At 45.7% G+C, this 27,020-nt stretch overlaps 1 protein-coding gene across 1 annotated transcript in view; it reads right to left on the minus strand.

Annotated features, from left to right (window-relative positions):
* The window catches only part of TPO (thyroid peroxidase), a 100,677-nt gene that overhangs the window by 55,788 nt on the left and 17,869 nt on the right, over window positions 1-27,020 (minus strand). The window contains exons 4-6 of the mRNA XM_033176693.1: window positions 26,110-26,242; window positions 10,985-11,114; window positions 8,573-8,779 (exon numbers count right to left, since the gene is read on the minus strand). Of these exons, the coding sequence (XP_033032584.1) occupies window positions 8,573-8,779; window positions 10,985-11,114; window positions 26,110-26,242 (470 nt within the window). The remainder of the gene's footprint in view (window positions 1-8,572; window positions 8,780-10,984; window positions 11,115-26,109; window positions 26,243-27,020) is intronic.

Genomic DNA, 27,020 nt, shown 5'->3' on the forward strand with positions numbered 1-27,020 from the left:
GATGCAGGGATGGCTTAACATACACAAGTCAATAAATGTGATACACCATGTAAACAGAATCAAAAGCAGAAATCACATGATCGTCTCAATAGATGCGTAAAAGGTATTCGACAAGATCCAGCATCGCTTTATGATGAAAACTCAGCAAAATAGGCATACAAGGGAAATACCTCAATGTAATAAAAGCCATCTATGACAAACTCACAGCCAACATAATTCTGAATGGGGAAAAGTTTAAAGCATTCCCTCTGAGAACTGGAACAAGACAAGGATGCCCACCCTCACCACTCCTCTTCAACATAGTACTGGAAGTCCTAGCCAGAGCAATCAGACAAAAGAAATAAAGGGCATCCAAATCAGCGAAGAGGAAGTCAGTCTGTCACTGTTTGCTAAAGATATTATCGTTTACCTTGAAAACTCTAAGGATTCTACCAGAAAGCTCCTAGAACTGATAAAAGAATTCAGCAGTTTCCAGATACAAGATTAATGTATCTGGAAAAAAAAAAGAAAAGAAAGAAAGAAAGAAAAAAGAAAAGAAAGAAAGAAAAAAGAAAAGAAAAGAAAGAAAAGAAAGGAAAGAAAAGAAAAGAAAAGAAAGAAAGAAAAGAAAGAAAGGAAAGAAGGAAAGAAAAGAAAAGAAAGAAGAAAGAAAGAAAGAAAGAAAAGAAATACTTAGAAATATACTTAACCAAGGAGGTGAAAGACCTCTACAAGGAAAACTACAAAATAAAACACTGCTGAAAAAACTACAGACAACACAAACAAATCGGACACATCCCATACTCATGGATGGGTAGAGTCAATATTGTAAAACAACCATACTGCCAAAAGCAATCTATTAATTCGACACAATTCCCATCAAAATACCACCATCATTCTTCACCAAATTAGAAAAAATATCCTAAAATTCATATGGAACCCAAAAAGAGCCTGCATAGCCAAGGCAAGATCAAGCAGAAAGAACAAATCTGGAGGCATCACATTACTTGATTTCAAACTATGCTGTAAGGCCATAGTCACCAAAACAGCATAGTATGGGTATAAAAATAAGCACATAGACCAATGGAAGAGAATAGAGAACCCAGAAATAAACCCAAATACTTACAGCCAATTGATCTTCAACAATGCAAACAAAAACAAAAAGTGGGCAAAGGACCTCCTATTCAACAAATGATGCTGTGATAACTGGCAAGTCATGTGTAGGAGAATGAAACTAGATCCTCATCTCTCACCTTATACAGAAACAACTCAAGATGGATCAAGGACTTAAGTCTAAGACCTGAAACTATAAAAACTCTAGAAGATAATATTGGAAAAACTCTTCTAGACATTGGCTTAGGCAAGGATTTAATGACCAAGAACCCAAAAGCAAATTCAATAAAAACAAAGATAAATAGTTGGGACTTAATTAAACCAAAGAGCTTGTGCACAGCAAAAGGAACAGTCAGCAGAGTAAACAGACACCTCACAGAGTGGGAGAAAATCTTCACAATCCATACATCTGTCAAAGGATTAATATCCAGAATCTACAACGAACTCAAACAAATCAGTAAGGAAAACCAAACAATCGCATAAAAAAAATGGGCTAAGGGCATGAATAGAGAATTCTCAAAAGAAGATACACAAATGGCCAACAAACGTATGAAAAAATGCTCAACATCACTAATCATCAGGAAATGCAAATCAAAACGCAATGCAATAGCACCTTACTCTGGCAAGGATGGCCACAATCAAAAAATCAACAAATAATAGATATTGGTGTGGATGTGGTGAAACGGGAGCAACACTTCTTCCCTGCTGGTGGGAATGTAAATTAGTAAAACCACTGTTGAAAACACCATGGAGATTCCTTAAAGGGCTAAAAGTAGAACTACTGTTTGATCCAGCGATCCCATTACTGAGTATCTACCCAGAGGAAAAGAAGTCATATACGAAAAAAATACTGGCACACGCATGTTTATAGCTGCACAATTCACAATTGCCAAACTGTGGAAGCAGCACAAATGCCCATCAATCAACGAGTGGATAAAGAAACTGTGAAATATATATATATATATACACACACACACACACACACACACACACACACACGATTATACATATATGATGGAATACTACTCCGCCATAAAAAGGAATGAATGAACGGCATTTGCAGCGACCTGGTTGATATGGGAGACCATTATTCTAAGTGAAGTAACTCAAGAATTGAAAACCAAACATTTTATGTTCTCACTCATAAGTGGGACCTCAGCTATGAGGATGTAAAGGCATAAGAATGACACAGTGGACTTTGGGGACTCGGGGAAATGGTGGGAAGGGAGTGAGGGATAAAAGGCTACAAATTGTGTTCAGTGTATATTGCTTAGGTGACAGGTGCACCAAAATCTCACAAATCACCACTGAAGAACTTACTCATGTCACCAAACACCACCCACCACCTGTTCCCAATAACTTATGGAAATAACAAAATTCCCACCTGAACATAATTCATAATCCACTAACACCACTTTGTATTGTGTACCTAGAGATACACACTGGTGTGCATGAGAAGGCTTGGGTAGCTTTTAGGTTTTCGATACATTCATAGCTACATATTTTCTGCAGTGGATGGGGAGTTTCAGCACCCAGTGGAACATCATCGGGCTGGCTGCATCCCCACTTAGCTGAGACCAGAAGGAGCGAGGGCATGAAGAAAAGCCTGGTCCTAAAACAGAGGATGCTGCGAAGCTCTCACAGCTCCCTAGAAGCTCCTGGGCTGAGTGAGGCAGTAGTCAGAGACTCAAAACATTTTAATTTATAGTCTCATGCAGTTGCTGGAAACATGTTTCTCTAAGGAAAATTGAATAAACAGAGATATGATAAATTGTGTGGATCATTTTCTGTTTTGCTTTGGGATTCTAAAGTCCCAACTTGCTCCACGCTCACTAAGAACTTTTACCCTCACACTCCACCGTACATACTCAGAGACCAAACTGGATGGTTTTAGTGCAAAGGACATCAAACATTTAAAAGCACTGATTTATGATGTGTCATCTACTGGGTTTACAGAGCTACTCCTAGAGTATACCATATATTTTTCATCTCACTGGAGTGACTGTTAGCTCAATCACTCAACTACTGAAGGCTGCCCTGGGGATGGACAGGATCTGGATAATTGACAAACGCTCTTAACTACAAGCCAGGAGGCTCGTGCCCGAGACCAAGAGCCCTGGAAAGTGCCTTGGAGACCCACCCTGGGGCCTCCCACATTCTCACCCACAGGCACACAGGTGTCCTCTCTGCCAGATGTGGTCTTGCCTTTTATTTTAAAATTTTTTACAAATAGTTTAATTGTTATTTTTCTCTAAGTACAAAGATACTATATGCTCAATCATGAACATTTTGAAATAAGAAAAGTGACAAGGAGAATATCATCTAAAATTTTACTAACCCGGGAAACATTTCACCATTTCCATAGTATCACTGTGTCACATGATTGTTTAAAGTTGCTTGTGTTTCTCATGCTCCTAGCCTGTGATCAGTGTTTAAAGTTTTCCAGTATTTTGGTGATATAAAAATTGTCACAAATATATTCACCCATTTTTATGGGCAGTTTTGACATTGTCCCTAGGAAAGATTCTTGTGGTGGTGTGAATGGGCTTGATTTCATTTCATATTTTATGTCACATCGTGTCCCAAATGCATTCACCAGTTTACATTTGCACAGCAATGTATGGATGCAAATCATTTCTCAATACCCTCAACTACACTAAATTAAAATTTCGTAATTTCTTTCCAGTCTGTATGTTTAGAAACAGCATCTTGCTGTTAATTTATCTTTCATTTATATCTGTGTGTGTGTGCGTGTGTGTGTTTACACACACATATTTGGGTTTTCTTGTAATTTTTCTGTTCACATCAGGTGTTTATTCCACTGGGTGTTTATTTTTTCTCATTGCTTTATAAGAGCTCTTTATAGAATGAAGATAACAATTCCTTGTGATTCCGTACCTTGTCCGTGCACTGAGTTTGTGTCCAGAGCCCTTAGCGCACAGCCCTGAGGTCTGGAGCTCCTTAGCTCCTTGGAACAAGCCCTGCAGGCTCCCGCCTGAGATGGTCCAGCCCCTCCCTCCCTGCTGCCCACAGCACCTGCCCCAGCCTCTCTGCCTTCAGGGCCCCACAGGCATGTGCTCTGTGTGGAAGGGAAGAACCATCAACACCAGTCCTGCACCATGGAAGACAGGCTGGCCCAGAACAGCCAGAACAGAAAGTTGAAATAGGGCAGAGAGATGGTACCTGGTGTGACCGGGCTCGCTATACCTGAGCCCTAAAAGGAAAGGAGGAGATTGGAGAGTGACATGGCTGATGAGAACACCTGCCTTTCCCTGAGATCCAGTAGGAAGCCCCCAAGGAGCCAGTGCCCAGATCCCCCAGAACCTCTGCTGGGGTCTCCATGGACATTACAGCATCCTGCTCTCCACGGCCTCCCCTGCCCTTGTCCAACACACTCCTGAGTTACACAGGGTCCTCTTAGAACCCCATGGCAGCAGAAGGAGCCTGGAGCAGCTGTGTGCAGTGAGGTGTGTGCATGTGCCTGTGTGCACATCTGTGGGTGGGTGTGCATGGGTGTGGGTGGGTGTGGATGGGTGTGGGTGGTTGTGCGTGGGTGTGGATGGGTGTGGATGGGTGTGCATGTGTGTATGCACAAGGGTGAACACACAGGTGTATGGGTGGTCACATGTGCCTGTGGGTATGGTTATGCCTGGTGGTGCGGGGGCCCTGGGGCCCAACTCATTTTTGCTTTTTACTCCCACTCAGGTTCTTCTGAGGAGACTTTTCTTAGGACAACAGGCCAATTTGTCTCCTAAAGCGGGTGGAAGTCCAGTTTCCCCAGGGCCAGCTTATCCAGGAGGCACCACAGCCACAGTGCCTATGGCTACAGGAGTAAGTGTGCTCACAAAATGTTTAATTTATTTTAAAATCAGAAGAAAATAAGAAACATTTAGGCCAAAGAAAAAGTTTTAACCTACATTAATATATTTATCTCTATATGAACACAGCCATCCATGTAACTTTGATTATTGCGGATGGAGGAAGGAGCTCCTGTGGGCAGGTGTGTGGGGCTCACCCCAACCGTCATGTGGCCCTGGATATCAGCGGAACATGCCTGGGAGGATGCCCTGGCCGGAGGCCCTCGACCTCCCCCACAGTGTGTGTGGCCCTGAAGGGCTGGGCTTTTCCTGGGGTCTTTGTCTGGCCTCAGTGCCACCTGTGTCCTTCCCACCCAGGTGGTGGCCCCCAACTGTCCTACTTGTCTGGACGGGCAAACACAGATTACTCCAATGGCAGCTGCAGACTTGCACGAACAACCCCTCCTTCTTCCAGGCTGCTTTTGACCAGCTCTTGCTCAAACCAGCTAACCTCCAGGGGAGCCCCAAAGGTGGAACCCCCACACAGAGTGGTTCTCTCAGTGCAGCTCCCCACCCAACGTGCTCCCTCCTTGCTGAGTTTCCCTAATCACCTCACATCCCTCTGGCTAGGCTTCCAGGAACACGGCAATTACAATGCACATTCATCGAATTCCTTCTCCGAGCCTGGTTTTGCAAATTTGAGCTCATTTCATTTTAATTGCTACACTATTAGGTGGGAAATAGACTCTTTTTACAGACAACAAACCTATATACAAGCAGCTGATAAGTTACAAGGCAAGCCTGGAACCCAAGACCTGACAGATAACAGGTGCCCGTCTCCACCGCTTCTCCAGGCTGCACAACTCAGTCGTTTTTGCAGAGATTCTGCTTGGGAGCCACTTAGCTGGGAACGAGGGCCTCGGCTTGGCAGACTGTTCATTGCTGAAGATACAGGTACTTCTGCAAGATCTAATAGCTCCAGTGTTAACAGATGAGAACTTTGGGGTCCTGGGTATGAAGAATGAACACTAGGGCCGGGCGCGGTGGCTCACACCTGTAATCCCAACACTTTGGGAGGTCGAGGCAGGTGGATCAGTTGAGGTCAGGAGTTTAAGACCAGCCTGGGCAACATGGTGAAACTCTGTCTCTACTAAAAATAGAAAAATTAGCCAGGCATGGTGGTGCATGCCTGGAGTCCCAGCTAATCAGGAGGCTGAGGCAGGAGAATTGCTTAAATCTGGGAGGTGGAGGTCGCAGTGAGCTGAGATTGCACCACTGCACTCCAGCCTGGGCAACAGAGCAAGACTCCAGCTCAAAAAAAAAAAAAAAAAAAAAAAAAGAGAATGAACCCCCAGGTTAGAGGGACGTGCTGCAGCGGGGGTCACTTCAGGGATGCCTGGTGAGGAGGCTCTGCAGAGAAGAGCGAGGGACTCCCCCGTCATCCAGGGTCTGAGCCCCGCGTGAGAGAGTGTGACCTCCTCCCAGGGACAGGCTGGACCTGGTTGAAATTCAGTTTCTATGATTGACACAGTCTTTACGCTGCTCCTTTTCCTCCTTTCCCCTAGTATGATTCCTTTTGGGATATTTGGTTTAGATACCTTGATTTTGCCCATTGGGACCTTCTCTGCAGATGCCCAGAATTTTATAACTGTTGGTTTATGTCACTGTCCTGCCCATCTTCCAGGGACCAGCCTGTCTTCCTTTTCAGCCTGCCCAGCACACAGCTCAGTAGGGCACAGAATAACTGCCAGTGAAGTTTTATTGAATGAATGTTAGAGAAGACATGAGCCTGAGCCGGGCGCGGTGGCTCAAGCCTGTAATCCCAGCACTTTGGGAGGCTGAGACGGGCGGATCATGAGGTCAGGAGTTCGAGACCATCCTGGCTAAAACAGTGAAACCCCGTCTCTACTAAAAAATACAAAAAGCTAGCCGGGCGAGGTGGCTGGCGCCTGTAGTCCCAGCTACTCGGGAGGCTGAGGCAGGAGAATGGCGTAAACCCGGGAGGCGGAGCTTGCAGTGAGCTGAGATCCGGCCACTGCACTCCAGCCCGGGCGACAGAGCGAGACTCCGTCTCCAAAAAAAAAAAAAAAAAAAAAAAAAAAAAAAAGAGAAGACATGAGCCTGAAACCATCTGTGCTCTTAAGTAGAAAATGCCCCTTGTTGGCTGAGCGTGGTGGCTCACACCTGTAATCCCAGCACTGTGGGAGGCTGAGGCAGGTGGATCACAAGGTCACAAGTTCGAGACCAGCCTGGCCAATATGGTGAAACCCCATCTCTACTAAAAATACAAAAATTAGCCAGGTGTGGTGGCGTGCACCTGTAGTCCCAGCTACCCGGGAGGCTAAGGCAGAAGAATTACTTGAACCTGGGAGGCAGAGGTTGCAGTGAGCTGAGATTGCACCACTGCACTCCAGCCTGAGTGACTGAATGAAACCCTATCTTTAAAAAAAAAAAGAAAAAGAAAATAAAGAAAATGTCCCTTGTTAACTTCAAGGCTGGCTTCTAGAGAGAAGTAAAATTAAAAACCTACCTATATTGTCTCTTTCTTTTCTGGCAAGAGTGAACATTTGTGCAATATTAATGGAGAGTAATTCTGCAATATTTATCAAAATTCCACAAGCACCTCCAATCTTACCCCTGGATCCATCAGGTGTACACATGTGCACAAAGACTAAGGGCCACGTGTGCTCTTTGCTTCATTATTTGTGACAGCATAAAAACAGCAATGAAGCAGAAAGCAACTCATACTCATTAATAAGGGAAGTGGTTAGACAGATTATAATGCACACACAAATGGAATATTAAGAAGTCACAAACAATTAACATTTCTGTTCACTTAATGCTATGCAGATATGTATAAGAACTATTGCTAAGTGGTCCTTACCAGGCACTGAGCATGCACATGATATGACACAGAGGATGAGAAAAAGCACAGGTACACATGGGATCACATGCTATTTACACACGTGCCCACACACTAACTTACATGCTATAAACACACGTGCCCATACAGTATCTTATATGCCATATACACACAAGTCCACAAACTGTCTTATATGCCATATACACGTGTGCCCACACACTGTCTTATATGCTATATACACACATGCCCATACACTATCTTATGTGCTATATACACATGCCCACACACTATTTTGTGTGCCATATATACACGTGCCCACACACTATCTTATATCCTATATACACAGGTGCCCACACACTATCTTATATGCTATATACACCCATGCCCACACACTCTTATATGCTATATACACACATGCCCACACACTATCTTATATGCCATATACACCCATGCCCACACATGATCGTATATACTCAAGTGCCCACATGCTATCATATATGCTATATACACACATGCCCACCCATGATCATATATGCTAATACACGTGCCCACATGTAATCCTATATGCTATATACACTTGACCACACACTATCATATTTGCCATATACACATCTGCCCACACGCCATCTTATATGCTATATATATATATATGTGTGTATCCAGATAATTTCCAGTGAGATGCACAGGATATTCACAACTGTTACCCCTGGGACTAGGACAACAGAAACAGACTTTCACATTTTATTTTATACTGTTCTGTTTGACGTTTTAAACAACACTTAGTTTCATAATAAACACAAAAACATTTTCTAAAACTTACTTGTATGGGAAAACACGGGTTTTGGTTCTCACAAGTCACCTGGCAGTCAGCCCCTCCCGCAAAGGCAGCTTTGCTGGTGCTCTGCGGTGTGAACGCGATGTCATGGTCGATGTATTGTCCCCATGCCATCAGGAGGTCAGAATAGCGGTCATCATCTGTGACAACCTCATTTGAAACTTGAATGACATGTCGTGTCACCTCCCGGACCTGGGTAGGAAGAGACCATTGGTCAGGACATAGGAGACTCCGTGGGAGAAGAAAGATGACCTTTGGGATCATGCAGTTCCTGTTCACAGAGCTCCAGGTGCCCCTAGGAGATCTGTGCTCTGGAGCTAGGGCGGGAGGAGCCTGAGCTTTGAAGACAGACGCCCTTGGACTCCAATCCCTGCCTTGATTTGTGGTGGCTGGAGGGCCTGGCATTAACTTCCCTCAGCCCTCGTTTCCTCATCTTTAAGTTAATATGGAAAGGCTGAGCTTCAGGGTTGTTGTCAGGATTAAGTGAAGAGTCGTCTATTTTGAGTCCATGACTCAGAGGGCAGAGCCTCCAGCCACAGGCGATTACTCCTTGGCCTTGAAGCCTAAGGGACATTGCCTGGCTGGATTTCCACGTGGGTTGGGAGGAGTGACTCCCCTTCTTTTCCTTTCTCCACCCAGACGTCTGCTGCTGTTACGTTTAACACCATTCTGCCAGGGCGTCTGGAGAGCAGATGACAGGCTTCCCTGTCTCACAGGCTAGGTCCAAATGGAGAGGAATTTTGTCCTGGATGGATCTTACCCTGAGCCTGCCCTACCTGATGTGGATGATTTATATGCCGAGATTTGGATTGAATTTTGGGCCTGGAGTTGGTGCTGTCATGGGATGGGGTTTGCGGGAACCTTGGGATGGGGTGAGCATGTTATGCACGAGGATGGGGCATGAATCTTTGAGGGTCAGTGGGTCATCTGTGGAGGCAGAAAAATGCCTCTCGCACAACATCCGTTCGTGAATCCTTGGAGCCTGCCGATGCGATTACATTAAGGGCCTTGAGATGGGAAGGTTGTCCTGGGTCTCCACGAGTGTCCAGTCCAATCACCTGGGTCCTTAAAGTTGGAGGCCCTCTCCTGACTGGAGGTGGAGCTGTGACTCTAAACTAAGGCACAGAGACATACAACATTGCTGGCTTTGAAGGAGAGGCCACAAGCCAGGGGATGCAGGCACCTCCAGAGTTGGAATTGCCAGGAAAGGGGTTCTCCCTGGAACCCCCACAAGGAACCAGCTCTGCGACACCTTGATTTGAACCAAGTGAGACATCAGACACTCATTATGAAACTGGAAGATCACATTTGTGTTGTTTTCAGCCATTAAATTTGGAGTAATTTGTCACAGCTGATTGGAAAACTAACAATTTACATTTAAGGACACTTGAACTCTGATTTTTCTCAATAGTGAAATAATTCTGAGCAAATATGGGTTTACAGAATCACAGGCTCATAATACTGAGAGTTTAAGAAGCTCCGGGGGTTGAACTGGTCTCTACCGTTGAGCACAAGGTGGGTAAGACAGTGTTATCCCATTTTAGGGATTGTCCAACTGAGGCCAAGTGACTTGCAGGAAGCCAGTGGGAGCAGAGCGTGAGCCCAATCCCCTCGTCCCTGCTGCTGGGAGCACCAAGCTGTCTTCAGTGACTCAGCCTCCAGCTCTACCCAGGGCTGCTCATGGCTTCTGGGCACACTGGGTCCTCTTACTAAAAACCTGCCTGGGAAAATTGCCAAGGTAAAGTTGCTGGCTCTCATAGGGGAACTCTGTGCTGGTATATCTGTCCACGGCTGGTCTGAGTCAGACCTGAGTCCTACCACCTGCACTTTTTGGGCTAAACAACATCCATTGCTGTATTTCTACATAATTTCGTCACTGAACATGGCACAAGAGCAAACAGACTGGCTGATTCATTGAAATGAGTAGTTAAATTACAAGCAAAATGCCCATTTTTTGACCAAATAGACCAGTAGATTCTACTAGGCTATGACTGTTCAGCAAATAAATTCACCTCTGGGAGTAAAGTGATCATCTTTACGTCAGCGAGTGGATTGCTGAACTCAAAGGCATCTTGGGATGTACCTAGCCCACATGATGGGTAAAGGAACTTATCTGAAAACAACGAAGTAATTTTCAGGAACAGAAATGTTAGGGTTGAGAAAACTTAATTTAAATCTGCAGGGTTCCACTCACTAAGAGATTTTAATCTCCCTGAGCCTTGGCTCCTAAGCCATAGGGCAGAAACAGTGATTGCTACATCAAAGGGAGGCTGGGAGGATCTGAAGGAGTTGCACGTGGCACCCAGCATGAGCAAGAACCCAGTAAAAGGCTATTTCCCTCCCTCAGCATCACAGGACCCAATCTTCGTCCAGGGTAGCAGTGTCCCAAGTACCCACCTGGGGCAGTGGGAACCCGTTGTGCAAGAAGCCGGAGTTCCAGCCTCGGGGCTGACTGAAGCCGTCCTCGTAGACTGGAGGGAGCCATCGTGCCAGGGCTGTGTTGGAGGCACCCCATCTGGGGTGGTCTCTGTGGAGACAAACGCAAGGATGTGTTTGAGATGGCGGAGAAGAACACAGAAGCAGAGTCCCAGATATAAGGAACCATTCTCAGGGAGAGTACGTGGGGTCTCTACGGAGGCACAAGGGGCACAGCTCCCCAGAAGACCCGAAATGCCTCCTGGAGGCCCAGGTCATGGCTGGATTCCAGGGAGCTCATCCCAGAGGCTCGGTTCCCACAGGCACCCTCTCCTGAGCGTGGCACATGCTGTCTGGAGGCGGCTGCCTGCAGGGTTCCTTCCCACTCCCCTTTAGGAAAGTTTCTCCTACTGTTTTCCGAAGGAGGGTCTCCCACCCTTCTAGAATGTACCAGGGGCAGTTCTCTGGAGGACAGAAACTTCTGGTACTCCAAACAAAGAGATCATTTGAAATCCTGTGGCATAAAACATCCTTTAATCAAAGCACCATGAAGCCACCAGGGTGTCGCGCCTGTTCCTGCCCTGTGTGATTGTCCAGGCGAGCTTGCGGGAACTGAGGAAGTCACTGGTTTTCTGATTTCAGAAGTGAGATGGTTGTCAAAGGAACCATTCATACATGAATTTGAATTAAAAATAAAATAAGTTAAAAATAAAGTTAAGTCTCTCCTGAGAGAGAGAGTCGGTTGTATTTGGCTGTTTGATTTGGTGATGAGAATGGATTCAGCCAGTAGGCTAGATGGTGAGGTTTCCCATAAGTAGGCTGGTCTGCAGTTTCGTTCTGTTGGTCAAAATATATTCTGACAAAAATGTATTTGAAGTGCATGATGAGGTAAAGGTGTGTTGAACACTTCGATTTCACACCTAGTTCCGAGTGTACTGTGTTAAGCAAGGTGCCCCTAAGTTGAAGGGGTGTAGGCACAATTAACAGTTACTTGATGTGTCTTGGAACATTTTCTAGAAATTGAGGAAATAGAAGACTAAAGATTGGTAACTAATCCTTGTGCGAATCAGGTATTTTCCAATATTTTGTTTAGAAATTTGGAGGACAATGTTATTGAATTGTTTGCTGATACATGAATAAAAATCATTTTAATGATAGCTCGTCATATGTTCCTTTTCTTCTACATCTCAGAAGGAGTTTTGAGGGCCAGATGGCATTCCTGTGGCAGAACTTCTCCCAGAGACACAGTCCCAGGGGCGGGTTTCTAGGCACCTTCCATCTGCAAAGGTAAAAATAATCACAGGGTTGCTGCTGAACTGTCTGATCTCTAGTATGTAGGATGACCATGTAATTCCTAACCACAGTGGAATACTTTTGAGGAGACAGGAGCACTGTTAATTATTAATAATTTCCTGGGATAGAAGGCATAAATAGGAAGGATCTCGGGTAACCAGGATGCATGGCCCCTCGGCCAACAGCTGATGTTCAGCCAACTGCTGAAGGAACTAACGGAAACTCCACCCATCTCATCAATAAACTAATTCCATTAAATATTTATCTCTATGCATAATAATTACCAACATCTGTCATAGATCCGTGCTGATTAAATCGATTATGTTCTAATAATGTGTAAAAATAACTCAATCTTGAAGAAAACCATGAACAGAGACCCTTGTACTCACTGAACATTTTCTAAATAGGAAATTTAAATTTATAACATACATAAAAATGTAACATACAAAATAAAATACATATTCAAATATGTAAATGTATGGTAAGACTATATGAATGTGAAGAATATATAAACGAATATGCCAAATATATACCATGAGCATAAATATCTGTAGACGATAGGTAAAATAAAGAACTATGTAAAACATATTAAAAATAAAGGACTTTCAAGTATAAAATAGTCTACATTTGGAATAAAATGGCTCAATTTACAAGGCATAAATTATTCTGGATTTGGAAGGAAATATGGGGGAATTAGAATATAAAAGTCAATTCAAAGAGAAAAAAACAGAAATTTTTTGTTGGAAAAAAGTAGGTTCCTTTTGTTAAAAATAAATACAGATTGTTTTGGGTCTAACATTGTCATGATATCCGGGTCCATTGGTATCTGTCAGTCAAGCCCTGCGGGAATAACCGGCACTGGGGTTGTGTGTGTGGCAGCTGCAGAGTCATGCAACACAACCAGGGCTGAGTCTGCAGAGTCTGAAGCTGCATCGTGGACAACTGGTATTGGAAGGCTTTGCAAGGCACACGACGAAAGAGTCAGGCATGACTAGGATGCAGGCTTTGAAAATCCTCCCATGTATCTGATATGTATGCACTTAGAAAATATAAGGAGTAAAGTCTACAAGAATCATGACAAGATAAACAACTTTTTAAAACATTTGGAGTGTTTGGGAATATAAATATTTAAAAATTAGTTGCGGTTTTGTCATTAAGTTACCATTGCCTTTATGGTTATAACATACATTAGTCATTCGTATTAAATATGACTGATTTAGATGTTCTGCACAGGAATGAAGGGACCAAGGTTCTGCTCAGAACTGTTTGTAACCTGGGCAACATTTGTGAAGGACAGATTCGTTTTGTTCTTGAGGTAGACTGAAGAGCTGAGACTTCCGGTTTAAAAGTCTCTAAGGCCACCATGCAGCTCCGGACATTAGAGGAGAGGAGCTTTTATTCCTACTGTCGTGTACCTGCTGCTACTTCATCTAGGACACTTTCGAGGATGAGTAGTCAGCAGCGGCAGGAGGCTTGGAGACATGGTTACTTCTCTATGTCTGCAAGGATCGTAAGGGGAGAATAACTCTATTATTAATACTTTGTTAATCTCCAGTACACCAAAGTGGCTCAATTTGCAAAAATGTGTGGGAGAGTAATGCATATAATTAGCTGCAAGACGTCAGCATCTGAAGACTGGACAGATTGCTTTAATAAAGTGTTCCGATTCGTTACGGTTGGTTGGTCTTTATTGAAATTCCATAAAGTGTGGCTCATAGGGAGGTACTAGATCACTCAATTAAAAATAATGACACTTTGGGAGGCCGAGACGGGCGGATCACGAGGTCAGGAGATCGAGACCATCCTGGCTAACACGGTGAAACCCCGTCTCTACTAAAAATACAAAAACTAGCCGGGCGAGGTGGCGGGCGCCTGTAGTCCCAGCTACTCGGGAGGCTGAGGCAGGAGAATGGCGTAAACCCGGGAGGCGGAGCTTGCAGTGAGCTGAGATCTGGCCACTGCACTCCAGTCCGGGCGACAGAGCGAGACTCTGCCTCAAAAAAAAAAAAAAAAATGAAACGCTAATTTAACTGCTTAAGTGGTGATTTTTTTTGCTGATTGACTTTTCTATTTCAGCAGTTCACTAGGACATTACAACAGCCCAAGAGCACTCACAGATGTTTGTTGTGGACGTTCTGCAAATGTGTCACCTTCACGGCCAGCAGGTCAGCAGGACTGAGAGGGTCCCTCTGAGACTTTGCTCAGCTTCTGTTGGAAAGACCCTTTCCCATTGGAAAGCTATTGCACCGCACTGTTCCTTCGTTAGATCTGGATTAACAGCAGCATCAGAAAAAGGATCATAAAGCTGACAAAATGAGCAAAGAGAAACATTTCTGGAGGAGAGTTTTAGGAGGGAGACTGAGGTCTGTGCTCCTGCCGAGGCTCCGAGTCACTCTGATTTCCCTGGGACACTAGCTCTCCTCTCCCAGACACCTGGCAATGGAGACTTTGTGATTTCTGAATTCCAAAGAGACAAGAAATTCTAAACTTCCATCTTGAAGAGAGCTGGAGCGTGAAGCTGTGGCCTGAGGCTGAGAGACACAGATCAATATGTTTGCCAGGTGTGGCCGTCCAGTAACGGCACACGGACACACTCAGTGCCAGAGGTGTGTGCCGCCTGTGAAAAGAAGCACACAGCAATGCAGTGTGACATGCTGGGAGAGAAACAGTGGAAGAAGTCAGCTTTCCACTCCTCTGCAACCACACCTCTTTCTCAGCTGGGCAGCGGCGGGACATGGGAGGAGAGGGTTTGCTTCTCTGTATGGGAGGTGCTCACCCAGGAGCAGCCGACACCCTGCAGTCCTGCTGGGCCAGGTGCCCGAGGATCCAGTTTGTCACCAAAGACGCCTGACGCCCTGTCAGGTGGCCAGAAGTATGAGGAAACTCAGCTGTGATTTTTCCCATCTCGGTTGGAGCGACTTGATTGAAGGCAATTAAGACCAGACAGTTTGCAAAAAGCTGGGATTGTCACCAGCATGATCCCCGAGGCACATCTGAACCCTCAGAGGAAAACCCTTCAAAAGACGCAAATGCTTTCTATAATCGGCATGAACTCAGCTTTTTCCAAAAACTTTGAAAATCTTGTGTATTCTGGCGTCGTTTATACCCATTGTATGTTCTGCGATTTCCTAAGACGCCAAGGGCAATTCCACCTCTTTTTTCCTTAAAGACTAATACATTTATTTGAGGTCAAAGGTATTTTCTGTTTTTTTTTTTTTTTTATCCCTTCAAGTGTCAATATTGCTAAATGATATCTTAGTGCCATTGATGGATTTAAAAGTGCAACTTAAACTCTTAATAGACACATTTGTCGTTTAGCAAAAAACTGTTTCGAGCAATTGAACTTTCAATCTACAGGCACTTCTTAAAAGGAGTTGAATGTGTCGAGGAGTTTCATCCAGCAAAACTCCACCAGGTCTCACCCTGCTGGATAATTTCATAAATTAGGTCAAAATGCAAATGAAAAACAAAGTGGGAGGGAAAACAAGGTGACTATGAATGTGAATTCAAGGCAAATAGGTAGAAAAAAAGAAAATAGCTGTCAGACATCAGATATGAGGTGTTCTTAACATAAAACATCTGGATGGGAGACGCAACATTGAATTTATATTTTTGATTATTTGTAGGCAAATGACTATAGAGAATGATATACCAAGTTATATGTAGCAAATTATATGTTAAACCCAGGTAGATCTTAAGGGTTCTTCCAATAACTTACATGCCTATATGGAATTTTCCTTTCAGACGTGGTCGTCTCCTTCCACGTTCATGGGCTTTAAGGCTGTATGGGACAGAGCACGAGCCCCGTGCAAGCAGCTCAGTGCGGAATTGCTGCAATGAAGGAAGCTGGCCTTTTCATCCCTGGTGGGATCGCTTCCTGCAGTCCACAGTGTCCACGCCACCTTCGTTCTCTGTGCATCCAGGAGGGAAGCACGTTTGGCAAGCCGGTGTCAGGGGAACCCAGTCCCGGCTTGAGTCTGTCCCACCTGGATGGGAATTTCACCTGTGACCTGGCTCCACCCATCATCGAGGGTGTGCGCTACCTTGAGGGCCAGAACTCACCACTCAGTTGATGTTGCTCCTGTGCCACGAAAAAGTTTGCTCTGATTCTGTGATGCGGTGATATTCCCAAGTCAATCAATCTCCAACCATTTAATTGCAGGAGGCTTCAACAACTGCTCTCGTGAAAAAACACATTGGGCTGTTTATGACATTCTGTGGTCAATGCCATGGCCAGGAGCCCAGAGGTCTGAGGCTGAGGAGTGGCTGAAAGGTGACAGTCACCATAACTTTTACGATGTCCGGCTGTGGATGGCGTGCAAGGAGCCTGACAAGTGCTACCTTTCAACCAAAAACAACCCTGTGCGGTGGGAATACTTCCCACGTTACCGATGAAGAAGGGGAGGCTCTGAGGATGAAGCCACTCATGGAAGTGACTCAGGCGGGGAAGGAAGCGGCCGACCCTCGGGTCGGGAGGGCTCAGCAGAGGCTCAGGGAAGAAGAAAGGAGGTGGACATGACATCTGCGAGCCCAGCCGATGCGTGCAGGAGCTGCGTGGAGCGTGGCGAGATGCAGACCACAGGCCTGGCTTCCATGCGCGGCCAGAGGGAGTCCATGAGTGTCCTCGTCTGGGAGTGGGTATAACCCAAATGCGTGGATGCCGGCAGGGCACAACATGCGGCCTCCTGGGAACCTCTGGAGGCGGGAGCAGCCCCTACCTCCAATCCTGGGCTCCTCCTCCCAGGCAAGGCAGGACCCACGCGCTGTCAGGCGGGAGTCCCAGGCAAGGCAGGACCCACGCACTGTCAGGCGGGAGTCCCAGGCAAGGCAGGACCCACGCGCTGTCAGGCGGGAGGGGCTGAAGCCGGCCTCTCTTCCTGCTGGACAGAATCCCTCCAGGCTTCTGCCACCTGCACCCAGTGCAGAGCTGCCCCAGTGAGGTGTTCTGATGCTGCTGGTCTCTGTGTCTTTTTCTCAGTAGGCGTAAAGAGGAGTGTGGCTAATTGCCTCACTCACATTCTCTCCCTCTCTCTCATAATTATATACATGATGGTAAGAGTCTAGCAGTCCTCACCCACACACATATGGTTACTCAATTCATGATACAGGCACTGGTGCACTTTATTGGGTAAAGGATGGTTCAGAATACATTAAATGTCATATACATATGCTTTCACACACACACATCTATACATACACACACACACACACCTCTATAAATACAGACCTCTCTCTTTATTATATATATACACACACACATACAAATCCACCTACATATACATGCCTCTATATATACATACACACCTACAGATATTGTCAGTAAAGAGTCAAGCTCTGTAAAATAGTTGAAGAGATTTATTCTGAGCCAAATATGAGTGACCAATGGCGAGTGACTCAGCCCTCAGGAGATACTGAGAAACGTGTCCAAGGTGGTTGAGGCACAGCTTAGTTTCATAGGTTTTAGGGAGACATGAGACATCAGTAGAATACATGTAAGATGCACATTGGTTCAGTCCAGAAAGGCAGGACATCCAGAAGTGGGGGCTTCCAGGTCAAAGGTAGATTCAAAAATTTTCTGATTGGCAAGTTTTTGAAAGAGTCAAGTTATTGTCTAAGGACTTAGGAGTGTCTGGGTTAAGACACAGGGTTGTGGAGACCAAGGTTTCATCATGCAGGTAAAGTCTCCAGGGAGCAGGCTTCTGAGAGAACAGATTGTAAATGTTTCTTCTAGAGTTAAGTCTGTTCTAGCAGTAATTCCAAAAGGGAGGAGGGTGTCATGAGGCACATCTGACCTTGCTCTCCCCATCATGGTCTGAATTAGTTTTTCAGGTTAGCTTTGGAACGCCCTTGCCAAGAGGAGGGGTCAATTCAGATGATTGCAGGACTTAGAATTTTATTTTTGGTTTACAATACACACACACACACACACCCCCAGACACAGACACACACACACACATACACACACCATGGTTGCCACCTCATATATTATACAAAACATTAAATGAGATGGGTCACAGATCTAAATGTGACATGTAAAACAATAACATTTTCAGCAGAAAACACAAGAAAAATACCTTCACATCCTTCAGAGAAACCAAGGTTCTTAAACACAACAAAAAAAAATTTCTTTCCACGAAACAAGTAATTGATAAATGGGACTTCATTAAAAATATGAACAACTTTTCTCCAAAAGACAGCACGGAGAGTGAAAAGGCCAGTCTCGGTGGGAGAAGACATTTGTAAAACATTTCTCGCTGAAGACATATTTAGAAAATATGAGCATCTATACATCAAAAAAGACTCATCCAAAATGGCAAAAATGTTTGAACTGGCACATCCCCCAAAAAAGTCTCCAAATGGCCAATGAATGTATTTTAAAAGTGCTTAGTCACCAGGAAAATATAAAGTTAAACCACAGGAAATGCCACTCCCCCCTCATGAAGGGATAAAATGAAAGGGCTCGCAGTGGCGGGGATTGGGGAGGGCATGGGGCTCTTACACTTTGCTCCTGGGAGTGCAGATTGGAGCCGCCACTCGGGAGCATTGACCAGCGCTCAGCAGAGAGGTACCCATGCCTGCCCTGTAACGATGAGTGTCTCCCTCAGCAAGGCAGGAACAACTAAATCTCCAAGGTGAGTGGAGGTGGAGAAGCCAGGCCCAGGGGTTACTATCTAACTTCCTTCCTATAAAAGCCAGGTCAGGGAAAACTGGCTACGGCGATGAAGATCAAAACAGTGGTCACCTCTGGGGAGACAGCAAAATCTGGGAGGGGCCAGAAGGCAGCCCTCTGGGGTGTAAAGTCCCTGATCTGCATCTGGGGGCCCCTCATCTGGGGGTGCAGGCCCATGGGAGACTTGGCCACCTGTGCCTCCAGATTCACCCCCAAGCCCTGCATAAGTCGTACTCCAATTTAATAGCAGGAATCTACTCATGGTCACAATGGAGATGGATTCTATCCACTGTGCCACTTATCCAACATGGTACTTCATCCAACATAGTACCTCCTATAGCAATGACTAGATCATACAAGCAAGAAGGAGCCTGCCCCATTCCCTTCCAACATGGTAGTTCCTGCTTCATGGACTACACCATACAAACAAGAAGGAGCCTGCTCCATTCGCTTACAACACTGTGAGACACAGTGATTTACCACAGTAGTTCATCAGGTCAAAACTCAGGAAATATCATAATTTTTTTTTTTAATTTTAGAAATGAGGTCTTGCTTTGTTGCCCGGGCTGGTCTTGAGCTCCTGGGCTCACGCGATCCCCCCACCTCAGTCTCCCAAAGTGCTTGGATTACAGACGTGAGCCAACATGCCCAGCAAGAAATAATGCAGTTTTTCAGAGATAAATTACACCTCTTCAAGAATCAAGACTGAGACTCTTTGAAGAAAGGGGCTTCCAAGGTGGCCATTATTTACATAAAGAGTCGCTGACCTTTGTAGCATTATTGCTCACAAAGTATTTCTGCTGCCATTATCTCACTTCAGCCTCATGACAACCCTAGAAATGAGCATCACTATCTTTGCCATTCTCCAGATGCAGAGAATTTGAGAATCTAAGCAAGACATGAAGTCTAAGCAGCTTGTAACTGACAACATGGGGGCCGGAATCTCGTGCCCTATTTCAAAATATGATGGTTTTTCCATTATGTACAGGAATGTGAGCACTTCCTCAAGAACACACAGAGCAGTTATTATCACATGTATCAATGTAAAACTGAAGGCAAATTCTATATGAAGTAGCTAGGTGAATTAATCATTGTATAATGAATAGTATCTTACAGTATATAGTCTATATTTGTAGTTCTGCTTATGAATATTCATATGTAATACACTGTCTAACCTTGCACGTGATAAGATAGTCCATTGATTTAGACGACAAGCAAACAGTGGCTCGTGGCTCCTTTGTTTTCTAGATATTGTGGCACACAGGTCTTCACAATGACCCCGCTGCCTGTGGAGGACTGGCCATGAGTAATTCCACCCCGACTGTATCTATTTCCAGCAGCTATGAGGCTTCAATTCTTCAGTAGCCCTCCTTTACTCCATCTGTATTAGTCTGTTTTCATGCTGCTGATAAAGACATACCCAAGACTGGGAAGAAAAAGAGGTTTAATGGACTTATGGTTCTACATGACTGGGGAGGCCTCACAATCACGGTGGAAGGCAAGGAGGAGCAGGTCATGTCTTACATGGATGGCAGCAGGCAGAAAGAGAGCATGTGCAGGGGAACTCCCCCTTATAAAACTGTCAAATCTCGTGAGACTTATTCACTATGATGAGAACAGCACAGGAAAGACCTGCCTCTGTGGTTCAATTACCTCCCACCAGGTCCCTCCCACAACATGTAGGAATTCAACTGAGATTTGGGTGGGGACACAGCCAACCATATCACCATCCCGTCATGGAGCACTTGATTTTTTTTTTTTTTTTTTTTTTTGAGACGGAGTCTCGCTCTGTCACCTGGGCTGGAGTGCAGTGGCGCGATCTCGGCTCTCTGCAAGCTCCGCCTCCCGAGTTCACGCCATTCTCCTACCTCAGCCTCCTGAGTAGCTGGGACTACAGGAGCCCGCCACCACGCCTGGCTAATTTTTTTTTTTTTTTAATTTTTAGTAGAGACAGGGTTTCACCGTGTCAGCCAGGATGGTCTCGATCTCCTGACCTCGTGATCCACCCGCCTCGGCCTCCCAAAGTGCCGGGATTACAGGCGTGAGCCACTGTGCCCGGCCAGAGCACTTGATTTTTAAAATAGAATTTGTCTTATCTCTAGGCTGATGCCAAGCTACACACTAAAACCCAGTTTTCTGCAGGATATCCTCAGGCCCTGGGGATTCTGTTCTCAGCTGATGTGACTGCTTCTACCAAACGCAACCTGTAAGTGACGTGACCCCTGCCCACACCCACCTCCTACCCCCAACTCCTAGACTTCTATAAAAACACACAGGCGAGAACAACGGCCTCAGCTGGCTGGGAGCGCAGGAGTGTTGAGGACCCTGATCTGAGTCCAGGATGATGAAGAGGTCTCCACAGGTTGGTAACAGAAACAGAAAGAAGCTGGAAATCCTTTAAATGATACTACAAAAACACCATCACCCCAAACACAGTTATCAACAGCATTACTAATATCTTAAGCTTTATATTTAGAGATTCTAAAATTTTTACACGACCAGTTTGCCATGCATGCACACACCCCCTCCGTGTTAAAAAATCAGGGTTATGCAGAGACCTGATAATTTCCTTTAGGACAAAGTGAAAAGAAAAAAAGACTCAAAATTTACAACAAGCCTGCCCCATTCTCTTCCAACATGGTACATCCTGCAGCACTGGCCACACCATACCAACAAGAAGGACCCTGCCCTATTTCCTTCCAGCGTAGTGCCTCCTGCGGCACTGACTACACCATAAATACAGGAAGGAGCCTGCTCCATTAACTTACAACATGGTAGCTCCTGTGGTAACGAGTAGATCATACAAACAAGAAGGGGCTTGCCCCATTCTCTTCCAACATGGTACATCCTGCGGCACAGACTACACCATGCAAACAAGAAGGAGCCTGCTCCATTCACTTACAACCTGTGGCTCCTGTGGCATTGACCACATCATACAAACAAGAAGTCCGGGTGTGGCATTAGCTGCACCACACAAACGAGAAGCAGCCTGCCCCCTCCTCTTTCAACAAGGTAGCTTCTGCAGCACCGACTACACCGTACACACAAAAAGTCCAGGTGAAATGGCAAAAGAAAAATCATTCTTTTCCACTACTTGTTAAGTAATTTTATGTGATACGTCCTAGGCAATTAGGAAAATACAACAAAGGAAAAGCAAGCCTTAGAAGCCCTGCCACCCATCTGTGACATGCAGACACCACACCATAAAGCAAGAGAACTAGTAGAAACGAATGCGTTTTAAAATCTACCGTTTCAACATTGAGAATTTCAAAAGTTCATTCCAAATAACATTTGTCTTAAAGACGTCATTGCAGCCAACACCCAAAGGTCACTTGGAAATACAGCAGAGTGGGCAGCAGTGGTGGGTGAGGGACAAGAAACGACCTTCAGGAAGGAACAAGCGAGCAGGAAAAGAAAACACTGCGCCTTCGAGTTAGAAACAAAAGGAAGAAACAAAATGGAAACAAAAGCCAAACGCAATCAGAAAGAAACATGGGTGAAATTTCAGACAATAAAAGGGAACTGCTTAATGCGAGATTTAATTATCCGAAACCTTTTGAGGAACGTTAGTGAGCCTCAAACATAAAAATCCAAACTCACTGCAGAGGACCCACATGCCCTTCATAATTGGAATTAAAAATGCATCATCTGACCCAGCAAGGATATAGAGGCAAAGCTTAATCACCAGAATTAATCAAAAGGAATATAAATTCTCTAAATTAAAAATGATGTATCAGAAACAAATATCTGCCTTAATTCTTTAATCCCATATGTGAAAAACCAAAGCAAACCTAACCAAAACAAATGCTAAACATGTTGACTGGAAGTTGCAATGACAATTCTAAAACATATTCAGATTTTTAGGATCACATAAGGAAGCCCACGTATTAATATGTTCTATAAGATTAATGTGTTCTATAAGATATAATATATACCATCAGGACAGCCATATGGTGATGTGCTGAGAGTATCGACTGGGGACCTCCTGCATGGAGTATTAAGCTGTTAAGCTAAAAATTTCCCCTGACATAGCCGACACACTAGTCAAGAAATGATAAAAAGAAACGCAGCCAAACCCAGGCCAGAGAGCTAGTGCCATGCAAGGACACGGTCACAGTCTCTCTGGGTGCCTGGAGAGGCCAGGTCACCTCCCCTGGGGCAGGAAGGGTCATAGTGAGTCAGCACCAGCCCAGGCAAGGATGGGAAGGTGTGGGTGGGGAACCAGGTGCTGGTGACCGAGAGGGACGCTGACGTGGCTTAGGAGACTGCAGGAGGGGAACTTAGCAACTTAGTGGGTGTGGGGAAGCTCTGGGAACTCAGGGCTGAGCAAGGCAAAAGTTAGGACCAGGGGAGACAGAGACACACACGTTTTTGGGGTGGCTCTTGGGCACAGGTGCAGAAGAGGGGACATCCCTCAAGGCAGGGGACCATCCAGAAGCTAAGGTGAGGGACCGCCACCCAGATGGGGAGGATGGCGAGGAACTCACGGTGGGGCATCAGAGGGTCTCTGTGTCTGATGACATTACTCAGCAACATGGTGAGGTGGAGGGGGACTCTCCGGGCAGGCAACTCCAGCGGCAGCAGCGACCTGGGGTCTGATGACCACGAGGCTGTATCTTACCAATGGCCTGAGCTACTGGGAGAGGTTTTGTGGAAGACACAAAGAGGTAGGCTCCAAGTGGCTAAAAATCGCCTGTTTGGGCTGTTTTTATCAAAACTGGGCATGAATAAATTTGAGCTTGGTCCTAGGAGGCTTTGGCACTAACAGGTCTCAGCCTGCAGAGAAAATAAACCACCCAGAGGCCAAGGAGCAGGGTCCTCTGAGGCTCACTTTTATAACAACAAGTGAGACACTAACGATTTCTGAGCAGATGTTTTATTTTTGGTGGAATACAATGCGTGAAGACTTGAACATAGCGGACTTTAGATCCAGATGCTGTAAATTCTGAATGAAAACTGTAGCCGTCACCACAGAAGGAGAGAAACCAGCTTGGATCTAAGTGTCCCCAGATCACGGCTGCCAGGGCCAACGTCATTGTATGGTCAGCAGAGATTCTCCCGGGAGCATCACTGGAGCTCGCTCAGCAGCAGGGGCAGAGGCGCCTGAGACAGCAGCAGGGCCTCTAGGAAGGGCCGAGCAGGAACTCATTGGTGCTGGCTGAGGCCCTGGTCTTGAGGTTGTTAAATTGTAAACTGAAGCACAATACATTTTTTAAAGAGTTTTGTTTTGTTTTGTTTTGTTTTTTGAGTGAACAGTGATTTATGAATGAGGAAGCACCAAACCAAAGAAAGGTTCAGGCTCTATTGCAGGACCCAGGGGGAGGCTTTGAAATCCATTCAGAGAACAGCCCCGCCCCCACATCTCCAACACCACTGTCCCCAGGAATCCCCACCCTGAACGTGCATCTGCAGGTTAGACCCCACCCTGCCTTGTTGAAGACCCTGCTCCTCCCCGTGTAGTCCAAGCCATCTCTGCTCTGGCCTCTGGCTCGACAGTGCACCTGCTCCATTCCCTCCTCCATCCAGGCCTGGTCCCTCCAGCTGTGCATCCCATCAGCCACTTCAGTGTCCCTATACTCCCAGGCATCATCTCCTGTGCATCCTTTGTCTACACCTATGTCTTCCACCGAGCTCTGAGGACAGGACACGTGCCGTCTCCACCTCTGACCCTGCTTCCATGTGTGAGCACAGGCACCCCAGGCTTCAGGGGAGGAGGGGTGGACAGCAGACTCCTGTGTGGTCCTGACCCATCTCCGCGTTCAGCACAGGCTGCCTCTTCCAGCTGGGGCTCCACGGTCCTCAGATCCGGTCTTTACACATAGCCAGGTTATGCGTTCCTGCTGTGGGCTTTACAGACAAGCTCTTACAGCTCAAAGAGTTGAAATAAATTGCCCTCTGATAAGTGGTGATTCCAGGTCTCAAATCCAGGGCTGTCCAGTTGCAAAGCTGTTGTTCTTAACCATCATCGACCCAGGACGCCGATTCCTGTTCATTGTCCCAGAGCCCCTGCCCTCTGTCTCAGGACACTGCCTGTCCAGGCCAGGGCTCTGCCTGGGTCCTGCTGATTCCTCTCTCATGGGGTTGGCGGGGACGGGGCATCTTCCTTCTGGCCTCAGCACACCCAGCAGCGAGGAGCTCGAGTCCCTTTGAGGAGCTCTTCCATGCTAAGCACCTTTGCTGCCTGCATCGGTGGACATCAAGCCTGCAGCCATCCTGACAAAGCCTCCAGGTGACCACGGGGTGTATTATTGCCCACAGACCCCACAGGCACCACAATCGCAGCTGCTCTCCCTCTGCCCCTCTGTGTGCCAAAGGCTGCGTGTTTCTGCCCAAACGTGTCTTTCTCTTTCTGGCCTTTGCAAAGCCCTCTCCTCTACCCTGTGGCCCATTTGAGAAATCCCCACTCATCCTTTAAGATTTGGCTCACTTCTGTATCACTTTCTTCAGAAAACCAGTCTGAACCCCAGACTGAATCACATGCCTCTGTGTGTGGCCAAAGCTCCTGTCTACCTCCTGCCACTGTGGACCAGAGGAGGTGGGCAGTTGCCACTGTTGGGCAGATCTGAACTCACTCTGAGTGCAGTGGGGACTTGGGTTGGGGGCATTGAGAAGGAGGGTGCTGAGATGGTGTTGGCCACAACATGAAGCGTGAACGGGGAAAGCAACAGTTAAACTAGGAGAACCAGTGAGGGGGCCACCACGTGATGGCAGCCGGCTGGTTATTTTGGCTTCAGCTAAGGTGACAGGGAGTGGAGAGCACTCACTTTGGAGGTAAAAGTGACAGTCTTGGGGGTGCATTGGAAACAACGGGTAGGGGAGTTAGTGAAATCAAGAATGGAACCTAAACATATGGCTTGAGTTATTAGGTGAACGGCGGTGGAATTTGTGGGGTTAGGAAGTTAAGAGTGACCTAGAAGCACCTATGGAAGGGGCGTTGTGGCTGGGAATGATGGTGCGGTTCAGCATGCTGCTAGAGGCACCACCAGGTGTGCAAGAGGCTACGTCAGGGAGGCCAAGGACAGGAACCAGGGGCTCAGGGGTGGGTACAGATCCACCAGTCATGGTAGAGGCTCCTTTATCATGGCACCTAGTCATGTTCAGATGCAACTTTCATGAGAAGATTAAGAAAATCCACAAACAATACCTATTGTTGCAAGCTCCTGTGATGAGCCTGTATTTGTTTGCCAGGCACGTGTTTGGGCATTTTGGGGGCAGCATGTAAGGGAGACATCCGGACATGTTTGCAATGATGCTCAGCAGATCTTCTGATAAAGCATCTGTGAAAAATGGGAAACCGTGAATTCTGTGCTTGTAACCACAAATCCACCCAATAAATACTCTACGGCAGTCTCAAAAGTGGCTCCAGCATCTGAATTTGGGATTCATATGTAACTGGGGTCATTGTTTTTGAGAAAATCTGCTTTCTCCCTTTACATCAAGTACTCACTCATTTAATTCTCTTGAGCTTCCTTATTGCTGGAAATGTGGGGTTTTTAAAATTTATTTTTGCTCTGTGATCTTTCAGAAAAGCAATCTAAAAGCTCTCAGCCTCCAGGGGGATAAGCCAGCAAGTAACTTCGCAGTTACCATCAACCCTCACTGAGCACATCTCCGGGGCTCATTCATCACAATTGCACAGTGAGGCTTGTGTGCCTAGTAACGGCCCCAGTGCTTTAGAAGACAGTGAGGAGTAGAATTTATCCCGAACCCTAATGTAGAAAAAAATCTTGCCTTGATGAAGATGGTTCCGCTTATGTATAAAACCTTTCATTTTTCCTTTGTATTGATTTTTGGTTCCCTTGTAAATCTTTCCAGATGAGACGAGAGCCCACAAAACTATTTCCTGTTTTTTTTTTTTTTTTTGGATCAATTCTGTCACTATAATTTATATGTTATTCAACAAATCAAAGTGAGAGTGACTTTACTGTCCATTAGTAGAGGTAATCATCGATTACTTCTCCAAGACAGTTTATATAAATCTTTGAGGATAATGCTACAAAACTTGAATTAACCAGATACCAGTGAAATTGAGATATTCAATAGAAAAAAAAAAAG

The sequence above is a fragment of the Trachypithecus francoisi genome, unplaced genomic scaffold (assembly GCF_009764315.1).
Source record: "Trachypithecus francoisi isolate TF-2019V2 unplaced genomic scaffold, Tfra_2.0 Lachesis_group17, whole genome shotgun sequence".
NCBI classification, from domain to species: Eukaryota; Metazoa; Chordata; class Mammalia; order Primates; family Cercopithecidae; genus Trachypithecus; species Trachypithecus francoisi.